Below are 25,235 nucleotides of genomic sequence, written 5' to 3' on the forward strand. Positions count from 1 at the left end.
GCTGTGAAACGCTGATTTTCGTTTTTGAGCAAACCTGCAAATGTTTGGAAATCCTACTTTTAACAGAATCCGAACTAATTCAAGTTCGGAATTCCGAAGTCCGAAAAATAAGATCACTCTTACTTAGTAGGAGATGTACAAAATATATTTGAATTTGTAACTCTAGATTGTGTGCCATTCCGTTCCAAAAGTGTGTGATCAGCGTGGAATTCAGCTGAACTTTCCAGGGATCACATTAATCTGTAAAAAAATAAGCTGTTTTTTCCAGCTGATTTTCCACGGCTGAAAACTTATGGTGAATATTTCTTTTTGCCAGAACAATCAGCTGGATTTTTAGATATCATTTGAAAAATCAGTTGCATATCTTGTTTTCAGACAAAAATTTAACTGATTTTGTAGGAATTACGAGAAAATTCCATTCAGCAGAAAATTTCAGCTGATTTGCAAAAATTCAGTTGATTTGTTTTCACATATATAACGATGATTCACTCTCTATTGCAGTCTATGAGAACACTAACTTTACGTTACAAAGACTAGGTAAATCTTCACTTTTATAAAGTTTTGACAAATTATATAAGCGTTCTTGATTAGAATAGGGTGTTTGAAATTACAGATGTAGGCAGCAAACATGACATGAAATATATAAAATAATTCACTCAAAAACATTAATCAATTTCTTTAATCAAATTTTGATTGTAGTCTAGGGGTAAACTGTACAACATTTCCCCTGACAAAACTTGCTATATCTCTGCATTTAAATGTATGTGTATAGTTAAGTATTGACTTTTAGGCTGTAATAAGTTTCTTCAAACAATGATAGTGCTCTCTGCATAATTATAGTTAAAAAGTATTTTTTGAAAGTTCAAAAGTCATAGGTCAAAGGAGAAATTATATCTCAATTAAGACAATATTGATATGGACTGTGACACACAGGGGTAGGGTCACTATTTTTTGCGCACATGATGCAAACACTTTTGATGGGTCACTACTTTCGCTCAGCGACACCGCCCCCCCCCCTGTAATTTCTGTCCAGTCCCTTTGTATGCTTTTCGCAAAGCTGGTGCAGAATGAATGAATGAAAGTCAAGGTGAAATTTTAGCATGTCATTGATTTCATCTGACTTAGAGTATCCATGTTGCAGTTACGGGTTACAGTTTGAAATTTCATAAACCAAGTGAACTTTAAATCAGCTTAGCCGTCGGTCCATAGCGGTGGTGTTTTCGGACGGGATTTCTGCCTTTCACGGGCTGATTTGACTTTTATGGGCAGATCGTCCATGTAGCCGACACGAACACGAAAGTGTCTGTTACCGGCTACCAAAAACCATGAAAAAAAGTAAAGAATGAGCTACAAAATCACTATCAGTTTTAAGTTGCAGGTAGAATAAGTCTGTGCCTTTGTATAAAAAACTATAAAAATAGTAGAAAGTGAGCAACCAGCTGAAAGTTAGTCGAGGAGACCTTAACCGCATATCATTTGCATCTCATTGTCGGCTACATGGACTGATGTTGACTTTTATAACTTTTAACGCCTCCACCACATGATAGCTGTGGGTCCATAGCTGTGGTGTTTTTAGCTGTGGGTCCATAGCTGTGGTGTTTTCAGACGGGATTCCTGCCTTTTACGGGCTGGTTTTGACTTTTACGATTTTGGCGGGGTTAAAATCGTAAAAGTCAAAACCAGCCCGTAAAAGGCAGGAATCCCGTCTGAAAACACCACAGATATGGACCCACAGCTATGGTGTTTTCATACGGAATTCCTGCCTTTCACGGGCTGATTTTGACCTTTACCACTTTTAACGCCAGTGGTGGAGTTAAAAGTCGTAAAAGTCAAAATAAGCCCCGTGAAAGGCAGGAATCCCATCTGAAAACACCACATCTATGGACCCACAGCTAAGATTAATCCTATTTCAAATGCTGTGCCTCAGCTACGACGGGCGACGGCATGTATCCACCGATAGATTCAAGAATCACACATTTCAATCTAGCCCTTCTAGCCATGGGTTGTCCAAGCTCCACCCATGACTGCAGAGACGTTACACCACAAGATGCCGGGAACAAAGTTTTGATAATTTTTCCTTTAAACAGCCATTTCTACCTTTTCAATTTTTTATTTTCCAATTAACGAACATCGTAGGAGGGATTGAAAGAAAATTCTTATACTCCCGACACTTTCCGTAAATTAAAAACAAAACAGTAGGACAACAATCACGATGAGCTCAATCGCCATCAGTCTACAAAACCAATCCTATAAAATCATCAATGTTGCAATATGACGTCAAAACAAATTCAATAATCTAAATCATACAAGGTAATAAATTACCAGGTCCTTGCGTATAAAATATAAAAAAGAAAAAAAATTACAAGATTATGGAGGACCATGTTGAACCACGAGCACAGTAATAAGTGGTGGTACCAGGTGTCCGGAATAAGCGTACCCTGCTAGCATGCTACACCCGTCAAGCATGGTCCTGTCCTGAACTGTCAATATTAATGGCAACTCAGTGAAGCTACCGCATAAGGTCACAGTTGGTAGCACTGTCACGCATCATTTGCATTACAGTTGTGTCATATTTGGAAATCATGTCCCCATATCTGCCACAGAATTTCTTAAAACATCTTGCAAGTCTAGTTTCCTAGAAGCCCTGTCTCGGCATGTCGTTCTCGAAAATCATCATATGACTCGCAAGCTCTACAGTATCTAAGGAGCTGTGAAAGATATACACCATACGCTAGAGCAGATGGAATGTTGCTCGACGAGTAGGGAAATTGATAATTTGGAAATTAAAATTAAATCATCCATCTTGTCATATAGCTTTGTGTACAGAGCATTATGTTTTATTGGATAACCATATTAAGGTATAAAGCTGAATTCGCACTTTCTGTTGTTTCTTTGATCTGTTACTCATCTGGATAAATATAATTCAGATGATTTGATATGTTTGGATTATTCAACTTAAAAGGTCATCAATATTATCTGTGTATGTTATTAAAACGTTTTGCGATTCTCTTACGACCAGATTTGTTGAGAGATTGGATGAACTCAGAGCTTCATATGAATATAGAAACAAATCTGCAAGAAGTGGTGCACAGTTTGTAATAAACTTGTTGCATATTAAGCGAATGTTAGGGTTTTCTCTCTGCTGCGCAATTGCGCAAATCGCACATTTCGAGCCGTTGTCTGCCCTGAAAAAGTGACTGACAGTGCGCAAATCGCACATTTCGAGCCACTGTCTGCCCTGAAAAAGTGACTGACAGTGCGCAAATCGCACATTTCGAGCCACTGTCTGCCCTGAAAAGGTTACTTACGGCACGCAAAGAAGTCCCATTAGGGTGCCCCAAGCGCATTGGGTAGTGGCCTGGTGAATTTAATATTGTTTCTAGTCATAATACTCCCTCGGAAAAGACAAAATTGCAGTCAGTACGAATAATGGCGGCAGTCGACATCTATAATACTTAGTTTTCCGTGACAACAAAAGCGAATCGATGTAACCTAACTTCTAATTTAAGTACAGGATTGCACTTCTGTTAAAATTCGGTCTAGTTTGATATTTAACCTTTTCGAACCACAAGACAACCTCATTTAAAAACATACCGTTTTCTGAAGACAAGGCATGAAGGAATAAGCAAGAAATATTGTCGGCCGTCAAGTTGTCGTTCATTGTGCAGGAACAGCCGAAAGTGTGAAGTGAATGTGTTAATAATGAGTTCTCATTGATATCTGTGTTAGTATTTACGTTACATTACATTACATATTTGCATATCCATGATATTATGTGCATATGCCTCATAAATACACATATTTATAAAGGATGAATGACATCTGAAGGTTTAAGCTAAATATCGCGTGTTTGCAGTAAAATACCAAAATTTCACTTGATCGATGAAGTGATTGCCAAAGAGTGTTTGATTTGACAAATATTAAACGACCTGAAAATTTTTAACTCTGTCGCTACGTGAAAATTGTTGTGTTTATTTTACACGAACAACTCCCGTTAACACCTAGGGTACGAGCATACCGTAAGCTCCCCATGTACTCGTGCCTGTTCGTTACACAAATTTGATATGCGCCCTCTAGAGCTGTACAATTTCCATGAGGAGAAACCACCACTCACATATTGCCGTTACTGTGTTAGGCATTCAATCATCAAAAATGTCTAATGAATGATTAATTTGTTCAATGACTTTAAAGACAGGTGGCAGATTGACATTAGTGAAGTGGAGTGGTGCAGTAACATAATGAAATCTTTGTTTTATAAAGTAAATTATGTGTGCTAAACAAACCAGATATTTTAATATGTGAAGCAATGTAAAAGTTCAAAATTCATCATCAATAGTATAAAGCATAGAATAAAAATTCCCAGCTTCCCTTTGAATTCTATTTTGTAACAGATGCACATAGATGTATGGTCATCTGTACAACCTACTAATTTTCTTCCATCCTTCACTTCATGCTTGTCGTCAAGAGCAACACAACAGAATAATTGGCATTTAAAAAATTAAAAACAGACATCAGCATATATGATACGTCAGCCTGCTAATTACGCAGGGCTGAAAATTGCCATGGTCATTGTCAGTCTAATTCTCTTTGATATTGTCGGCAAAAACTATTCATTCAAACTCCTTAAAATAGATGTACATTGCATCCCTTGGGAGTTGATTCTTTGATCCATGCAACTCCTAAATAATTGATAAGATCAACGACTACCCTGGATAATTGATGAGGTCTACGTGTAATTTGACACTTTTGAAATATGGATATTGTAAATTATTGATAAAATATTAATATCACATACATATTTTCATGAAATGTTAATTTACATGAATAATAAGTGGGAACTTTACTATTGTCAGAAATTGAGATCAAGTTTTGATGTTGTGAATAAAACAAAAACCAGGGTACATACTCTCAGAGTGGATTATCACTTACTATTCAGTGGGGATGATTAGTCTTACAATATTACACTCTAAATCCATCCTTTCTTCTTTACTAGATGTGTGACAGTCTGTGTGTGCAGGGACTGTGGATGAATGCAGTGAGCATACAAGAAAACTAGACAAGTCATTTATTTGTGTGCATTCTTCCATCCAGACAAATACAGTTCTTCTGCTCTTAAACACAATTATAACACACCTCGTCCAAAGTCTGTGTTCTAAATTGCCAATTGATAGTCAGGTGGGATGTGTTGTTTTAGTGCTTATCCACATAATCGACGTCATTAGGCATCATTCGTTGGAACTGTTGCCTGCAAGGCATAAGTTGTGAAAAATGATGCCTGCTGATGTAAAAAACGACATTGGCGCTTGCACGAGCCAGAATGTAAACAAAGACTTCGCCTGCGGTCGATCAAAACAATAGTCAAGAAATTTCTAGGTTTAACCTACTTTCTGAAGAACAACTGAATGTTCTGGTTTCCATCAAGGACTTGAAACGGACGAAAACGATAATCAAAGGTACATTGAACGTTTTGCAGAAGTATTGCGACCCTGTCGAGAAAACTTTTTCTTGCCGAACCACTCCAACATATAAGTACATATGACAAGTTTTATGTATAGTACGTTCTTATGCATGATTGCTGATGAGGTGAGTGAGTCACCCCCAAAAACAGACTGTTTCCCTCGGCCTTTGGCCTCGGGAAACAGTCTGTTTTTGGGGGTGACTCACAGTCCCTCGGGGTAAAGACGTATGCTGTTGCCCTCATGGCCAGTCAATATGAGTATACTATTTCCATCAGCTTATCCAAGGGCAAATTTAATCATGGTAAAACAATAATAATTTCAATAGATGATCTAAAATGTTCAAACACAAAGAAACTCCTCTACGGTAATGGTGTTGAGTTAAAGATCTTTTATTCATGAGATAGAAGTAAATATATACACAGTCGTTTCAAAGTACCACGTTCCTGTACAACATTTACAAAATTAACTTATCTGGGACCTTTGATGACACTATAATTTACATTTCAGATTTGCATTTTATGTTTATACTCTTTCAAAAACAGTTACACTATACTCTCACAGTGACAAATTCAGTAAAACCTTTACACAATAAAATTTCAATGACAATATCTTTAATGTAGATTTCAGTTTTCCGCAAGTTATAGTAGCTTTATGTACACCTTTTCAATAATATCATACAAGAGCATTCTGGAAAATTTTGAGAAAAGCCTGTCTCTAGAAATCGAATAAGAACTACATGTAGCATAATTCTGTACCATATGTTTTTTACAATATCAACATAAACGTACAAATACATCACTGTTTGGGTTCAGCCTTTCTGATAAATTATACATTTAGATGACGCTTTCAATCTTGCCATATTAATTCTACATGTTGAGATACAAATCTACACTTTATCACCCATTTTCAGAGACAGTAACCTATGCATGTTGAGATAACACCTTTCATGTTGAGATAGTAACCTCCATGTTGAGATAGTACCCTCCATGTTGAGATAACACCTTTCATGTTGAGATAACACAGCCTCCATGTTGAGATAACACCCTCCATATTGAGATAACACAGCCTCCATGTTGAGATAACACCCTCCTTGTTGAGATAACACAGCCTCCATGTTGAGATAACACCCTACATGTTGAGATAACACCCTACATGTTGAGATAGCACCCAATGCATGTTGACATGTTAACCTTCCCTGACGCTCCATTACCTCAAACACTGTTTTGAATACCCACACTTGAAAATAATTAAGTACAACTCTTTGTGTGATGCAGTTCATTACAACTCTTGAGGTAACCCTTTTCTTTCTATGATGCAATTCTGATAAGCAAAGTATAAATAAGTTGACACGGACAACTTTTTGAGGTCAAACTTACATGAAAATTACAGCTACTGAAGAAAACTTGATGAGTAGTTACAGTAAATATAAAAGAGCCATGGAAACATTTTACCTTAATTTTCATTTGATTGCAGCATTTGAAGGTTACCTGTTCATTTATGAAATATGCTGTACCAATACATATAAACAACAAGTTTTAAACATGAAAGGTTTCATTTAATCAAGAATGAATAAGTAAATGATAATGACAGCAGGCAACTAAAAGCTGAAAGTAAATGTATAGTAAATTTGCTGGACGGTAAGCTATGAAGATCAGAGTATACCTGTTGTTAAACTACCATGGAGCTAAGGAGACACATCCGTGCCTTAAATTTTGTGAAAATCCACTGAAAACTCTTCTAAAATGATCTTGTAAAAAAACATGAACCAACATTTGACAGCTAGTCTGAATGTGATGGAGGAAGCCATTGGTGGAAGTTTGGACAAAATTTTGATTACTTTGAAGATAAAATAACACACAGTAACCACTATGGGGACTCACATACAACAAAAAAATAAAACTGTCAATATAAATACAAACATGTAAACCTCTTGAAACATGCGATTCTTTATCTGTTCACTTGGACAAACAAAACTTGTTATCTTATTGGCTATTAAAAAAAACACAGCAGAAATGATCCACCGATAGGAACATGCGATTTGAATGACTAAAAATCATTTAACAGAAATAAATCAGCAAATCTTACATATCAATTCACAAGGTGAAATCATCATAAATCATTAAAAATCCTGGTTTGAATGTTGCTGGACGGTTACATAGGGTAAGTTTGAGTTAAACTTCGTTTTGCAGCAAAATAAAGGAAGTATATTGAGATGGAGAAATCACTACTTATGATTGGTTTACACTTGAGAAACCGGGTAGAAAATCTGCCTATGTTAATGAGATTTCAGCACCCTCAAGCGCTCCTTCAAGAACCATTGGTGTGTGTTTTTTTTTCAGTCTCAAAAAGTGGCCCATTTCTAATCCAAAAGAGAGATGTTGGCCATAAAACTGCATCTTTTGCACTTAACAGCTGAAAGGATCTTTCAATTGAATTTTTGGAGGCACATCTGCCGGATTTTTGTCTAAGGCTCAGCAATAGTTTGTATGCTACAATCATAAAAGTGTTTAAACAAACACTGTGTCTTATCTGCAGTTGTCTCTGCATGCATGTTTATATTGTTCGACTATGGACAAGTTGCATCAGCCAAGTGTGCATATTTACCAGGACACTTCCCCTTTGTAAAAGCAAACTCTGGTGATGAGTTTACCACATTACAGAGATTTAACATCTATAAAGTAGATTGACATGTTCATTTTGTTGAAATAAAACATGGGAGTTGAAATTTCAACTGTTTCAGGGTATCTCGAAGTGTATATGTTGCCATATCAAAACCCGGAAGTGAGTGGCCCAAGTCAGTTGCCTTACCCAAAACACTGTGTCGTTTGTGTTTGCAAGGCAGTACAATTTCCATATTTGGCATGAAGTACCTGTAACCTTTCAAAATCACATGACTAAAGTATTGTTCTGGCTCAAGACCTCCATGACCCCTACTAACCTGTGCCTGAAAGATGGGCTGTATATCATAGTAATTGCAATGAATGACTAGTACCGAGCCGATAAATTCCAAATAAATAAAGCTAAAACCATCAGAATTTTTCATGTTCCTAATAATTATTGTATCCTTAATTTCATTTTTCTTTTTGGCTTTTCAATTAGGGTAAATAACTTCTTAAAATGTGTTTACATCTGCAGCAAGGTCTGTGGTCTACCATGTTGACAACACCTGCACATTTGAAAGCGAGGCTCTGGCTATAATAAAATATGCAAATTCACTACCCAGTTTCTCGAGTGCTAGGCACATGGAAATTGGGGAACTGTGGTTGGACAAAACATTACAGTAATCACATGTATACTTGTCAATTACTGCCTACTGTAAAATGATTCATGTATTACAATATCTTGACTCATTCAACCCCTCATATAATTCAGCCATCTCCTTATTATTGAAATAATGTTTCTTTATTGAAACAATGTTTCTCTTACTTTTTACAGACCAGGAAATTGTTGGCCATCAATCCTTTCCTGACATTCACAGCCAAAATAGCTAGCAACACATTTGAATTTACACAAGGATTATGTATTTTCTCTTGAGTTTCCGAAGTCAGAAAACTGCCTGAAATTCTTTTTCATGCATATTTAAAAATCCCAAGCAATGTAGTCAAAAAAAGAACTGATGTTAATGTACATGCCAACACTACTGAAGCATGCTGTAAAACAGATTTAAATGTTCAAAAATATTCATCTAAAAATCAACAACAATGTTGAGAGTATTACGGTACTTCTGTAAATTTAGTATTTTAACACACACATTACGAAAATTTTTATAGTACTACGTTCTTGCACTTATGGCAATTTATGGGTCACTATGACGTACCATATGTAATGCTTTCAGTGTGATATACTTGATTCATTCATGACTTCATGTATTTTGTCAATATGAAAATTAGGAGATAACTTATAACGAATGGCAAATATCCATGTACCTTTGAACTTTCTTTAGTTCTGTACAATTTGAGTTCTATTTATCAATACTTGCCTTGTAATTACATACTGATGTAAAAGCAATGTGGAAGCTGAAGTTACTATACAATTACAAAATCTGTGTTTTGCAAAAGTTTGATCACTGTCTCATAAAACACTGTGATTCAGCTACCATAGAGAAACATAAAATCATTGCTAAATAGAACGACAAAAAAAATCCTGTTGTTTGAGGAAAGATTGACCAATACACTGCTGTAGTAATGACTGTCTGACAATTTGGATTCACCAATGCTGTTTCACAGTTTTTCCAGAAAAAAGATTGAAATGCTTTTTTAAAGCAAAAATATAAACTTATTAAAACCTATCTGACGTCAGTCTTCACTGCAAAGAACATACAGAACTGCTTTTCTGGTTCTTCCTGGATGTCTCTGCTTGACGTTTGTAACCTGTACATAAATAATCAAAATCAAAGTTTGTGACAACCACTTCAAACGAATTTTCCATTCAAACATCTGTTTTATAATCAGTATTTGCATCATGTCCAATTAATTTTATCAACCTTTGATATTTAAATCAGACAAAGCAGTGTTCACTGCTGAATAAAACTTTGCTGCCATGGCTTTCATTAACAAATTGACAAGTTGATGAATCTATTAAAAATCATTAACAAGAGATCCCATTTTGGAGAAAAATATCTGTTGTTTTTGGAAATATTTACACGATTATGAATTTTTGATTTTTTTGCCATAAAAACTCACCTTCTAGGAAGACTGCTCTGTTAAACGTTCCACCTGCAACTGGCATGCTTTAAGAAACAAAAGATTGAGAGATTATCACTGGTATATACCGTACAACTTAGAGATTTGTTCTTTCAATATACATATAGTCAATTCTCTAAGGAAGTCATAAATCTTTCAGTTCTTTCTTTATCATGGTTGGTTACTTTTGTTACGTTGTATTGAGTCTGGACTGTCATGTAAACTTGGTGTATACTGTACATCGGTACAAGGGATGGTCCAAAATCTATGCTGGGACAAGGACAGGACAGTGATGTTAAAACTTGATGTATAACTGTATCCTGGGACAAGGGATGGTATCCAATCTATGCTGGGACAGAGGATGGTGTTGTGCCAGGACAGCTAAACACATGTACACTTGACGTATACTGGGACGAGGGATGGTTCTTGATAGGCACTGTATCAAGAGGTTGTACAACGGGACGACATGTAATAGAAAGAAGTGTTGACCTTGATGTATATTGGAATAAGGTATTACAACAATAGGATGAACCCTTCATGACAATGGGTATTTTAAAACATGCCAAGTAGCAGAACACACATGAAACACCGACATTTCAAATAAGAGAGAAATTACTCACTTGTCTTTGCCAGGCCTGATCTTTACTTTAAATGTGGCATAAACTGGCCTGTGATCAGATATCTTGATACTTGCGCATGAATTATAATGGCCAGACTTGATTTCATTTGGTTTCCTTGATTTGTAAAGTATGCGGTCCTGTGATTAACCAGAATGACAATATATGAAAAAATTTGAAAAATAAAAATTCAGATTTTACATGTATACAAGCAATTATTGTCACGTAATTGGGCTGATGTACAACTCTGTTCCATGCAGAAGCAGGCAAATATTTCTGAGTAGCATTGTATTAAAGAAAACTTTCCTGAAAAAACAAAAACAGTACCAGGTTTTGGCATCCCATAAATGTTGGTTGGAAAGGTTACATGAACTTTCAGAGAACTTACTGTCAGTTGCAATACTTTGATCTGTTTTACAAAATTCTAAACTAAATACTTACAGTGTAAGATGGTATTCTTGACTTGGACGAACTATCATAAGTATCACTATTCAAATCAAATTTGTAAGTTGGGAAAAACTTGATATTTTGCTCCTGAAATCCTTTGAAAATTTCACCTGCAAGATATGAAACCAAGCTTACCTTGAATAAAACATTCATATATGATACATTGGTATTAGTATTTTCTCTCAACTGCACGATTGCGCGAATTGCATGTTTTTAAATTGCGCAATTCATGCCACTGCCTGCCCTGAATACATGCATATACATCAACACAAAGCAGATAAATCTAAACCAAAAACAATACAGTCAGTCAAATTGTGTACTACACTTACCTTTGTCCCTACATTTGGTTAGTTGGTCATGTTTCAACAGTTGTTCAAAATTCACTGAATCTTCATTGTGCATTTTCGAAATCAACTTATCAACCTTGTCACGTTCCTCTGCTAGCCGGAAATTCATATCTCCACACCAAAACACAAAATCAAATTTGGAAGTGACATCATCTAGAAGTACAAAAAAAAATAATTCTAATCAGCTCTATGTATCACGGGTTGAAACAGTGAGGCAATTGGAGGACAATTTTTCTCTGATGTTTTTAATTTGTTGGTATGAACAATAAAACGACAGAATCACGGTAATTTGAAGAGAAGTGTTCGCATGTTCATTTCAACATGTGTATTTTACTGTCAAAAGACAGCAACATTCTATGATTACATACAGTCTGGCACAGGTAGAAAATTTATTTCACATTTTGAAATGCATGCAAATGTTTTAATTGGCAAGTTATTGGATCAAATGGATAATTGGTGCCAACTGACCCTGTCTAGATCAAAGACAGTCACACTGTCTGCATCATATGCCAGCACACTGTATCATATTAGTATACAATCAAACTGTCATGCAGAGAGTAACAGTACACCTATGTCTGACAGGTTTTGTCCCTTGAATAATCACTGAGTTGACAGGGTAACTTCACTTTTGCTTTTATTAAGGGTCAATTTTACTCTGTTACATTGCATTCAGTTTGTATTTCTGTTGACCAATATACAATTGCACCTGCATTTTTTCACAAATAGTAACACTTCTGAATCATGTAACACATCAATAATCCAGCAAAGGTACCTCTACAAAAACCTATAATTTCCAGTTGAAAGTTTCTGATATTAGGTGTTATTTGTATGTCAAAATACAAAACTATATTCAGAATACTGATGGGCAGTGCATGGATGTCAAATGGCATGAAACTTGCAGAAGATAGTTTGATCCCGCAAGTCTGTCAACGAAATTCATCTCAGCATTTGTAAACTGTACCCATACCATGTATACTAAGTATGGTAGATTACAGATCAGGAAGTAAGACAGATGAGAGACTGTATGCTTTCCAAACCTTGTTTAGCTCTGTATGGATACATCACTGGTACCACTTTAGGTAACTGTAACTCTTGACAAATTTTCCTGAAATCTTCAAGTCTGTCTTGCAGTTGACCATCACCGGCTGAAAACAGAAAATTCCATTTACAAGTCATTGACAATGACATAGTCCCCGCTTGTAATTGGGACTTTCTAAGTGGAAGTCATGGAAGTGAAGTCAATATGATGCACATGGAAAAAGAAATGAGGATTCCAAAGTCCTGTCTGTGACTGATGCCCATATTGGATTGTATTGTAAACAAATAGGCATTAGTATAAATGGCATAGGTTTATGTCCTTTCACCAAGTTGGACAGAATTAGGTGTGTCATGCCCTGGGTCTTGAAATGTCAAAGTTCAACTAATCTGCAAAGAAACTGGTCCAGGCATGCGTGAGTAATGGCCCTTGACATGAAAAAATTAGAACTCTTTTCCAAACATCACTAATTATACAAATTAGCACTAATTATGCACACACACACACACACACACACACATATATATATATATATATATATATATATATATATATATATATATATCAATCATCAATCATAATGTATTATCCTAATACCCAGTTTGAAAGGAATTGGCTCAGGCATGTCTGAGATATCTGCGTTGACGGACAGAATGACAGATACATAGAAGGAGCTCAATCCATAAGTGCCCTGGACTTCATCCACAGGGACTAATAAAACATTCGTTCTGTGGGATTTTCAGCATTTGTGAGTCAGAGACAACATTTCTTATAAAACTGAATTTCAGAAAGAATGATGAAAAAATGTTTCCATTAAAAGCTATTGATACTGTCGTTTAAAGATGCACACAGCAAATGAAAGTCATTGAATTTTGAGAAAGTCTTGCTTTAACCTGATGAATGTCTACAGTTTTATATAATTTTTTGCCAATTTAGTCTATGCTATGGATACTATACCGGTACATGTGTGATACAAAATTCAGATTTTGTTTTGAGAAGTTTGTCAACAAACCTTGTCAATAACATATTTCAATGATTAATCATGTTTGGGAAAGTTCAAATCACAGTTTAATTGTCAGACTTTCACACTTTCAAACTTGTGTTGATGAGGAATAGGATCGGGGTCAAATACTATGAGTCTTGTGTGCCATACGCATGTTCTATGTATCCACAGTCCCGTATTACTTACATGTGAAATGTGATGTTATAAAAAGGAATGAAGATCCAAAAAAGTTGAATGATAGGCCTATTGCACCCTGTAAAAAAATAAAGAAATTTATAAAATAAGAGAGGCATGTATTCAGCTTTCATTATTATATTTTTGTACCTGATTTAATATGGTGAATTTTTCTTCAGGACACATATGGTTTGAATTCAACCTATCTGTTTCGAGGTACGGGAATCTGACGAAGAAGATGAAACATCTTTTGTCAATTTTATATATTCCACTTGTCAATATTATATTTTTTGAGGTGTACATTTATAGCTTTTTTATGCAGGATGTCATGGGAGATCATAGTACACCATTTGTGTGGGAAATGACTGGACCTATCCTGTTAAAATAAAGTAGAATAAATAAAAAAATACATAAATAACAAGAGTTACTTCCAAAAGTTTAACAGGAAGTCTACTCTTTGGTCTTGCTTACCTTAGTTTTAATCATGGATCCTGGTCGTGTTGCCACGGTTGCCTCTTCAACAGCTGTTAAATCCAAACAATGAAATGAGATCCAGTTGACAAACTATCAACAATTTCTATACATACTGAAAATTCTTCATTCTCATTTATAAATCCTGCAGCAACTGTTGATTGAGATCACTTTAACAAGAATATCCATAAAGCTTATGAGTCAAGGGCTGAGACAATAACATGTTGTAATGAATGCAAAACAGAACTACCAGTACATCCGTATATTTCTGTTCATGACAAGTACCTTTGTGATCAATTCTATTCAGGAAAGACATATCTAGATGTGTCATATTTTTCCATTTGTGACTTTGTGAGGTGAAAATGTTTGTATATCCAATTTCAAAAATAGTAGACTTTCAAAATACTGAAAGAGTCAAGATGTAAACTTACGGGAACAAAACCAAATAAGCTCTCTCCTGACATAGATTGCCAGATGTAAAACACCAAACATGTTTGAATGTAAAAGTACATGAGTTGGACCGAGAATTGCTTGTATCTGAACTTCCCACTCGTTTCTGGAATAGACATGAGAAAAAATCAAGCTGCACTGTTGAACAAAGCACTCATCTGTTTCCGATGAATGTGGATTTCAGTAGAATGGAAGGAGAGACAGGAACACTTAGAATTAACACAGGGATATCAGGAATAAACAAATCCATGCTGGACATGGGTCCTGGGATTGACATCAATGTAAACCTGGCAGACTTGCAGTCCAGCAGTGTGCATATTCTTCATCATACAAATACACTACCATTCAGTTCTCCATTTACATAATGCATCATTTTAGACAGATAATTATCCTCCATCAATAACGACTCATGATCAGTTGATTTGCATACTGAGACAATGCTCAATAATACACATTGTACGAATGAATACAATTATATAGAAAATTAGAAGAGTGGCCCATCAGAATGGCAAAGTTACACAGCAAGTTCTTATTCTATGCTCTACGCCAACAAGAATAGTGAAATACCCTCAATGCAGCTTGTCAACAAAGCGTTGATATGTGGAAAAATCACTGTTATTGTTTACTTTTTATTCTAGTCTGAATGAGGATTCACTTGTCAACAATAACAATGCGGTTTACACATGTACAGGCTGAGTTGATAAACTGAATACAGTGTATATAAACATGCATAGGGGTGTAGACATTAAAAAGGTAAAATATTTGAAAAAATCAAAAGTTAACATTACTGGCCCCTTTAACTCAAGTATCAGCATTACGGACAAACTGATGTGAACAAAGTGATGTAAACTGTTACAAATTGGCAAACTGAAATCAAAAATAAAAAGTGAAATGTCCCATTAGTTGATGAAGTGATATCTGTTGAATTAGAAGTAAATTATATTAATGAGAAATACACTCCAAACTGACTGTCACTGATGAGTGGAAAGCAGAAGTTACCTGAAAGGAGTAGCTTCTTGAAGACCAATGACATAAAAATCAGAAACATAGTCTGCATCATCAGGTAACATCAAATCTTCCAGATTTCTTGGCAGAACCTAAACACAATCAATCAAGGTAAAGTCATATTTCATAATATGTATACACATTGAAAGTTTGTATTACGTTTTGTGTTGCATTGTGATTCACAATTACGTTTCACATCTTTGTCAATGTTGTGAATTGCTTCTGAGTGTCATATTTCAAATGAACACTGTGATTCGCCATCTTGCATGTGAAAATTGTGAATGATCGCTACCAGTCACGTTAGATAATGACTTCATTGTATGACTTCATTGGTTCATGAAGTGCTGTGATGAAACTCCTATCTCACTATCACATCCTGATATAGCAAAGATCAAAATTAATAAATGTGAAAGAATGCCATTCATTACATCAAAGCACTGTAGAATACATTTGCTACAGTGGCAAGTCACTTCTACTTTCAATTAATTTGCTTGATGACTTACATTGCATAATACTATCATAACGCTATTGGGTTCATATTTTTGTGTGACAGCAAAAACCTGATGAAATTATGCAAAGTCTTAATGTCATGAAAAGCAAGTGAGATCATTTAGCGAAACTAAGTTTTAATACTTATGTGAATCATGTCCATGGATATGAGAGAATCAAAAACAACTCACCTTTTCTTCATGCATATTCCATGTTGCTATGAAGATACTCACAAGCTTCTCAGGAAAGTGTTTCATCAATTCCTCGGTACCAAGAAGAGAGCGAGTATTGCGCACTCCGCCAGTGAGATAACTCCTACATTGATTTGGGAAAAACAAATAAACAAACAACTATGAAGCAAGATGGAAACATTTATTGGTTTCATCACAATGTGAGACAATCTTAACACCGAGGCAGCCTAAGCTATGTCTTTTTTAACATCATGTTATTTTAACAGAAACAGCATTGGTAGTAGACTTTCAACAATATCGCAATATTGTTGAAAAACATGACTTTTTTGAGAAGCTTTTCACTTCAACAGCCCAGTGAATTTAAGTTTTAACAACATAATGTTTGTACCTGGTACCGGTAGGTACACCCATCTGAACATACCTGGTAGGTACATGTATACAACCCTGTATATACCTGGTAGGTATACCATCCTGTACATACCTGGTAGGTATACCACCCAGTATATACCTGGTAGGTATACCACCCAGTACATACCTGGTAGGTATACCACCCAGTACATACCTGGTAGGTATACCATCCTGTACATATCTGGTAAGTATACCACCCAGTACATACCTGGTATGTATACAACCCTGTACATACCTTGTAGGCATATCATCCTGTACATACATGATACTGATATGTTCAGGATTATAATACTTAATTCTGACCGTGAAAGGGTAATTATGATATTGCAGCTTGAAAAGTTTAACCCTTTCACCACCATGGTTTAGGCAAAACCAACCGTTATCAATGGTAATTGTGGACTTCTGTGAAGGATATTGAGAGTGAAAAATTAAACAGACGTAAAATCAATTACTTCATCTTTGCAGCTTTTGTTGTGATGGTTGAGACGACACCAGTTGACATGAATGACCGTTCAGACATGGTATCGGCATTTCTGTTCAATGGTTCTGATAACGGAGCTGAATTGACTCTTTCTGTTTGCCATTCATTTCGTAGTGGTGATAGTGTGTCCAACTCTGGCTCATGTATCTCTGGCATGGTATATGCAAGTCTCTCTCTTTTCTGATTTCTAACCAGTCTGTTAGAATTGGAAGCAACTGTATATTGTTCATCATCTGATTCTGTTTGAATCTCATGTTCACTTTCATTTGCTTTCTGTTCCAACATTTTGGCGTATCGTTCCATATTAACTTCACCTTCCTCCAATTCCTCCTCCTCTGAATCCTGATCACCTGAATCAGAATCTAATGGGATTGACTGGTCCGAATCTGAATCTGAAACTGAGTATGACACTATTTCCTTTTGCTTTGCACCAAGGGGTGTCTTGAGATTTTCAGTTCTCTCATTCTCAGTATTGACTTTATTCACACTTTTGTCAACAACAAAGCCAGTATTGCGTTGCCGCACTTGTGGTCTTGGAGATGCCATACCAATGGCATCAAGGTGATGTGTTCTAACTTTGTTGATATTCTTAGGGTCTACTGTCCTTTGGTATGTATTACTCTGTAATAGCTGATGGTTTGTTTCGGTATCACTGGTACTGTCTGAGTCATCATCAGACATCTCTGCAGTCCCATCTGCTGACTGTCTTCCAAGCTGACTTTCCACAGTACGTCTATCTATCCTGGGCCTGGAAAATTCAGATAGATTCAAATTTTCCCTGAAAGACAACAAAAAAGGTATGGAATAAATGATAACATGGCGAGCAAGAAATAAGCATGGAAAAATGGCAGAATAGTATGGACTGACACTCTCATGGCTGATAAACTTTGTAAATGTAGATGAGATAAAACAAAATAATGTATTACTTGAAAGCATGACACAAAATTGTATCCAGGTGTTTACACAATGGCAATTGTACAAAGCAGAGATGATTGCTGTAGATTTTTGAATGTGCCCAAACTGTAATAAACACTCACTTTGGGTCTATATTAAAATTTTAAAATGGAAGTCTATCTATCTCTGGCCTTGAATTTCCATCTTATTTTGCCAACAGTCACCATCTACATGTAACTGTAGTGTTGGCATCTAATTCTGGTATTGGGTCCAAATCTAACCCTGGCATTTGTCACTTTCCCATCTAACCAAACATATGGTATCGATGAAACAATGGCACTGAACCCCATCTAACCCTGGCATTTAGTCGTTACCTAAACCCTGACATTGGGTCTATGTAAATGTGAGCCTTGGATCCCTGACTGACCTTGATACTGGATCACTTACTGACCTTAAAACTGGATCCCCAACTGACCTTGACACTGGATCCCCAAATGACCTTGACACTGGATCCCCATCCAATCTTGGCAGAGGCTCTCCTATGGGATTTCTCTGTCTTCTCATACTATCTGTAAGTAGATTCCTCCTTGGCGATGATTCCTTTCCTATTGGTGATAGATTTCTCCTCAATGGTGGTAATTCTCTGCTAGATGACGATAATTCATTCCTCTGAGGTGATAATTCTCGTCTTGGTGATAATTCTCTGCTAGAAGATGACAGCTCTGGTACTGATACAACATCTTCATCATCTTCACTACTCTCATGGCCAGAGTCTTGATATCTTGATTGTTCCATGGTCACCTCCTCGGTGTCACACTTTCAGATGGAATCACAGAGTTGCCTCTACAGTCTGAAATTGAAGATGATATGGATACCTTTATCATACGTTATATTGCTTGAAAAAACTGAATTGATATCAGTTTCAGCGTTCATTATGAACATGTCTACTATAATAGTAAAACATGCTGTGAAAATAACCAATATCACAAGACAGGAGATATTCCATGATTCATAATAATTTGCCCCTTGGACATTCCTCAGTGAAGTCTGGCATGTCTTGCATGTGTAGACAAATTTTTATGGACTAATTTTACAAATTCTGAACTTGTACCTTTAAGCACACCACTTTTCTCAGTTTCCACTTTAAATGCTTTGAAAAAGATTATTTCAATTGAAAAAGGAGATACCACTTTTGTGAATTTCTCCAACCACTGTGTCCTCAGCCATACAGAAATGTGAGGGAAAAATAGGAGACTAGTCCCACTTAATTATGTAAAACAAAAAGATATTGACTTTTTCCAATGGCTGTGACAAAATAAATTTATAGGAAATTTGTATGATTTACTAGGAGGATGACAGCTTCTGTTGGTCATACCAGTAACTTACTTGCCAAAAGTACCACTTGGCAATTGTAGTACCTGCAGACCACGTTTTTTTTGGTTATTTGACAGTGATTTTGAAATATTTAACATATACCTATCTAATCATACTTTTGTTAGACATATTATTGGTATGCTTCACATCACTGCTAACATGTAGAACTGGAAAAGCTATTGGATCACAAACCTTCGTGGGTACAAATCAAAGAATATTGTGGGTAGTTTACAGTACTATACAATACAGTATTATCAAAGACGTATTGTATTGATCTCATAGATTGATGCTCCGTTTTGCAAAGTACATGTACAGGTTAGATGTCACATGTCAGGAAGGATTTGCTCATCTCTGTCAAGGGATTTTTTTACTTCTTTCATGAAAGGTCGAGGCTGAGAAGATATTCCAATCACAGTCAGGCAGGCAATACATAATCAGATATATTGCTACAATACCAGTAGTTAGTCACTGAGTAACAGACTGTCTTTCATTTACTGATTTGCCAAAATGAACTTTTTGAAGGTGGTGACATTTGTATTACTTGTTGAGCATCAACTGTAAAAGTCACTTCTCATGAGATACATGTACATGTAAGTTTCCCATACAGTAAAGGAAGGTGTTAGTAGTACAGACACTCCACTGTACAGAGTGAAGCAGGCAAACTAAACTGAGAATGACATGCCAGGACATACTGTATGACAGTCATGCTTCTTTCACTTTCCATTCACAATACATTGTAAATATTTTGAAAGAAAACAGAATGGCTGTTTCTAGGAAACATAACAATTACCCGTAAGGGTAGAGACAGACTTGAAAAGGACCTTTGGTACCTTAACACCATATATATACTGTTTTAGGTTTAAAGACCTGAGGTCTCTCAATATTTGATATTTGCTTTTGAAAGTTCCAATAGCTACTACTTTTGACATTATTTTTATGATTTTATTTTAAAACTACAATTATCAATGTAGATAAACTTAATGTTGGGTTTGCATACACATTATTATCAACCTCTGTTCATGACTGAATATTTAAATGTAAACACAATAATTATTAACCATGTACCTGTTTACTACCAAATCATTAATGGTTTTACATTTACTTGCTTGAAACCAGGACAGAAAACTGATAACGCATAATGTGACACTACAACAGCAGGCAGAATTGACTAAGAAGATATAACAAGTCTAGTAAGCTCTACGGTTGGCTGCAGTTGCAGCTCAGGAGTGTACTGTACCAAATAAGGTCATCTTCAGTGAGTTGACTTAGATAATCTTAGCAAGAACTTTCCTGGTTGTTTTTGAATCAAACTGAAATTGTTTTAATGGCTTTGTCTAAGGTTCTTCATTATCCTCACAACTGGATTCCTGGGTAAAAGATCCTTTCTGCAGTGAACAGAAGCATAAAATGAATGGCCTTGTTGCTATGGTCACTGCATAGTGATCCCTAGATACTTCAAGCAGTGTTGCGGCCAGGAATTTTAGATCAGGGGACACTGTGTCCCACTACCATTTATTTTTGGGGACAGTTTGTACATTTTGGGAACAAGCAGTTGTCAATAAAATTTTGCACTATTTCGTAACACCTTAGTTTCACTGAACAAAATTCAAGCTACCGGGACCGCATCGCTATGCTTGAATTTCAGGCAATTGAAGCAGTATACCGTATCTGCCGCAAATCAGAGCTCAGACGGACTACAGTCAAGCAAATTATATCAAGTGCAGCGTTTTGATTACTTTTAATCATATAGCTTCGTCAGTAACAGATATTAAGCTTACTTGTAGACTACATCCATCACGATCGACTCACGAGTGCGCCCGAGGTGACCCGCAGTACGCAAGAGTGCGGGACAACGGGTTCCATTTTGGGGACATTGTCGCAAGGGCGCGTCCTGGCGGCAACACTGTTCAAGTACCAAAAATACTGTGTTTATGTTTTCTAAACATTGCAATCTCTTTTCAAGTTGTGCCTTATACAGATTACAATTTGTCTAGATTACGAGTTTGGCAAATGAAGAGACTGGTTAAATGAAGGTTACCAATTTGCTGATGTGTAAAATGTAAAGTGTTCTCTGTCATGATGATAAGGGTTGGACACTGGGTGTGTAATATATTTATTACACAGATGATGAAGCATGCTCACACAACCAACAATGTCTGTTCTGCTGACTTCTTTAATTCAACAGGCAAATTGGCGACAAACCTAGAAATACTCCTAGCCATATAAAAGCATTACTGTTGTAATCCTCTGCAGGCAATGTGCTTCAATTTGAATAGAAATATTACCATTATCATCATTTTATGCAAATTTGTGAGCACAAAGTGATGGCTAAAGATAAACATTAGAAACCTTCTCTGCTCTGAGAATTATGACCCTGTATGTTTGTGGACCTAGTACCTGCTCGCCAAACTTGTTACTACCTCACTCACTCAAGAATTCCTGTCTCTTTTGTTTATGAGTGACCGATGGAATAGACGATGTTCCGCTGATTGCGAGATCTCGCGAGACTTTAATACATGCCCGTAGAAACAGGTTTCCAGCTTAGTAATACAAGTCAAACTTTGTATGGAACTAGAAAAAGTGCAGAACTAAGCAAAGATTGCAACTTCATATATTTTATGCAGTGTTTAACGTAATTAGCGACTTGTCCTGTTTTACGCAGTTTGTCCTGTGTTGCGAGAACACGTCCACTGCGAACCACATATTCTCGCGATATCTCGGAATGTCTCGCGCGGTTCGGAACATGGAATTGGCCAGCTTAACATCTAATCCCCTGCACCACACATACCTGGATCTCCCAGTTAAGTCATGTTTTGAATGAAAAGCAAAGTAAATCATTGACAATGAACTTGAATTGATAGATGGCTACATTTGCCAAATGTTCAAAAAACAGCAATTGACTAACACCACGTGAATGGCCAATGCCAACATGTGGTAATGCAAAAGCCTGGCATTGGGAAATGTAGCATTAACTCTTTGAGGCCAAAGTCAAATTTTGTCGCGTTTATAAAATTTATCCTTGTCAATTTTTTGCTAAATTTTGAGAAAATTTAGCTAAAAAAATGTCTGTTTTGTCCAAAATCATAAAAATGTTACAGAAAAATTCATAAAATTAATAAAATGTTGCACCAAAGTTTTAGAGCAAAAAATTACAGCTCTCAATGGGTTAAAAATTATTCCATGTTATTGCAAAATCTGACATAATTTTAAACACTTATAATTTCGGAAAAATTTAAAAACAGACTACTGATCCACTCTCTCCCGCCTCATGCTGCACAATATGATCATTTTTTGTTATGTTATTGAAAGTGACACTGTAGGATGAGAAATGTCAGTTTAACGACTCTGAGCAATGTTTTCCTTCAAATTTGCTACCATCTTTCACATTGTTGAAATCTCGCCAAATATGATGCATTAAACTGTTGTTTTTCAGTCTAAAGTATCACTGTCCTCCATTTTATTATTTTGGATGGAATCACTTATGACCAGCAAACAAGCCAACTGAAATTTGCAACGGAAGATTCATTGCCTGTGAGCAGTGAACAACAAATCCGCTGTGCATAATTTCTGTGTTTTCAATGGTCAGGCATTGTTTGTAGCCCTATGGGCCAGCTACCAACAAAACAGAAGATGCCAGTGCATAGCTTGCGGGATATCATTATTGCAGCTACACGCACCACTAACCTACATTTACATAACCCATTTGGTTACAGACGCAGCATGAATCTTGATCGTTGTGCTACTGGGCAAAGTTTGGTTCCAATTCTGAGCATATATGGTTGATTCTATCCATACTGATTGTTGCTGAAATAATTTACTTTCATATTCATCTCTTGATGTACATACCACACTCCCTGCTAAGTGTATTGAGCAACATACGGTATTAGGTAAATCAGAAAAAAGTTGAATTAATTTCAGCTACTGTGGTGGAGGGGCCACAGGCGTTCTGTTTTGTGGGTAGTTTGTAAAAATGTAGTTTCTGCTACGTTCCGACGTTCTCTTCTGTAAGGCTACGGAAGAGAACGTCGGAACGTAGCAGAAACTACACTTTTACAAACTACCCACAAAACAACGCCTTTGGGAGGGGCAGTCGTACTTGAGCATGGGGTCCGTAAAGACAAGAAATTCCGGAACAGTATTGGTGAGAACGCAACATATTGATCAATGTCACTAAATAATGATTTGCCATAACAAAAGTTCCCAGAAACGATGTCATACTGTGAACATTTCGAATGTACATCGTGTCAACCATGCGATGTGTAAGAGTGATTGCAACTGTTTTATATACATGTAGTATTGAGCTGACTTGACCCCATATTCCCAAAAATTTCTTGGGATCTCATTCTCATGAGCTGAAGTGTACTTTCGGTTTTTAGGATCTCAAACCTGTTGATTTTTTGTCTACCTTCCGACACAGGGTCAGGGGGTTTCGACATCCACGGCCAATTTCATGCTAAGAGTCTGTTTATAAATTTCGGGCAAGTTCCTTAGTAACGACTACGCTTTGTGATTTTATTCTGCCCGCCCTGGTGACCCGCTAAACTCGTTATGATTAGCAGTGCCGCGTACTTGTATAGACCGTTGTCAATGCAATGCAATGACAGCGCGTCGATCCGCGACTATACTGCTGCGGCCGGCCATGGCACACACAACAGCAGTGCATGCACGTACCCGTCATTTTTTGTAAGGTCGTAAAAGGTATGTGTGTGTGAAACTCTACAGCTATACTTCTTTCAAAGCGACAGAGTAACTCCTTACCTACATCGTCTGCCTGGAAAATAGTTTATAAGTATCGTCTTGTGACACGGTCTACCTGAGCCCAGAAACTACAACATATAAATGCCGGATATTGGCATGCAGCACTAGTACGCATGTCCAAACTACCGTCAACGAGTACGAACTCAGATTGTCGTAAATAAATAAATACGGGTGCCATGGCAACAAAGTGTACTAGGCAATATTGAATTTTCTTTGGACCAGAGGGCAAGGGCCGAAAATTAACCAGTATTACAGAGGGGTAGCAAAATGAACCATACATCTCTAGTACTTTTATTGGCAAAATACAGTACAAAGTACTTACAAAGTAAATTGGAAAGAAAATTTCTACTGAAACTTTATACTTGAAAGGAAGACAATGCGATGGATAAATATTAATATATTTATTTATTTAGTAATTCATTCATTTATTCATTCATTCATTCATTCATTCATTCATCGACAGGCAGTATCAAAGAGTGCAGTAAGGTACAATCAACTGTTGCAAATAACATATATTTTGATGAAAACATATACAAATGAACAATAACATTTGAACTTTAATGTTGTAAGGAAAGCGTGCAATAAGTGACCAAACAAACAAATAAACAAACTAAATTAGTAAGTTCATATATGTCTTTCCAGTAAACACTTGCTATCTTTCTGACAATGTCTCACAAGTGTCCTAATCATGGATAAGACATACATCAATTAATACAATTACTTTCTTAATCTTCTTTGAATTATTATTATTATTATTATTATTATTATTATTATTATTATTATACAAGTTAAAAAACTTCTGCTGCCAATTGGCTAAATATTTCTCCTGTATTATTACTTGGCCGTGGCATGAGAGGAGAAGATACTATAAAAATTCATAGCAAAAGTTGAAAATATAAAATATGTGAGCATTTAATTGAAGGCCGAGTCTATTGACACCCGGGTGTCA

At 36.3% G+C, this 25,235-nt stretch overlaps 1 protein-coding gene across 2 annotated transcripts; it reads right to left on the minus strand.

Moving 5' to 3' along the window:
- Positions 1-5,832: 5,832 nt before the first annotated feature.
- Positions 5,833-24,403, minus strand: LOC139152772 (phosphatidylinositol polyphosphate 5-phosphatase type IV-like). Of its 2 annotated transcripts, XR_011556704.1 has the most exons (15): positions 24,287-24,403; positions 18,630-19,004; positions 17,232-18,038; positions 16,372-16,495; positions 15,686-15,783; positions 14,668-14,792; positions 14,237-14,289; positions 13,778-13,844; positions 12,590-12,697; positions 11,535-11,705; positions 11,200-11,315; positions 10,762-10,898; positions 10,142-10,188; positions 6,503-9,829; positions 5,833-6,460 (listed from the first exon to the last, which is right to left on the minus strand). XR_011556704.1 is itself a non-coding variant. In XM_070726101.1 (14 exons), exons 2-14 carry the CDS (start codon positions 18,947-18,949, stop codon positions 9,762-9,764), a joined length of 2,241 nt encoding a protein of 746 aa, XP_070582202.1. In that variant the 5' UTR covers positions 18,950-19,004; positions 24,287-24,403; the 3' UTR covers positions 5,833-9,761. The 2 variants fall into 2 exon arrangements, 1 of the variants encoding a protein (XP_070582202.1); XM_070726101.1 differs by having other exon boundaries at positions 5,833-9,829.
- Between the last annotated feature and the right edge of the window lie 832 nt (positions 24,404-25,235).

This window comes from Ptychodera flava, chromosome 16 (assembly GCF_041260155.1).
Source record: "Ptychodera flava strain L36383 chromosome 16, AS_Pfla_20210202, whole genome shotgun sequence".
Taxonomy (NCBI): domain Eukaryota; kingdom Metazoa; phylum Hemichordata; class Enteropneusta; family Ptychoderidae; genus Ptychodera; species Ptychodera flava.

Coding starts and splice junctions, on each gene's coding strand:
- LOC139152772 (XM_070726101.1), bottom strand. CDS start 18,949: ATGGAACAATCAAGATATCAAGACTCTGGCCATGAGAGTAGTGAAGAT. Junction 16,496..17,231: donor ACAAAAGCTGCAAAGATGAA/GTAATTGATTTT, acceptor AAATCAATGTAG/GAGTTATCTCACTGGCGGAG. Junction 10,189..10,761: donor ATCAGGCCTGGCAAAGACAA/GTGAGTAATTTC, acceptor TGTTTCTTAAAG/CATGCCAGTTGCAGGTGGAA.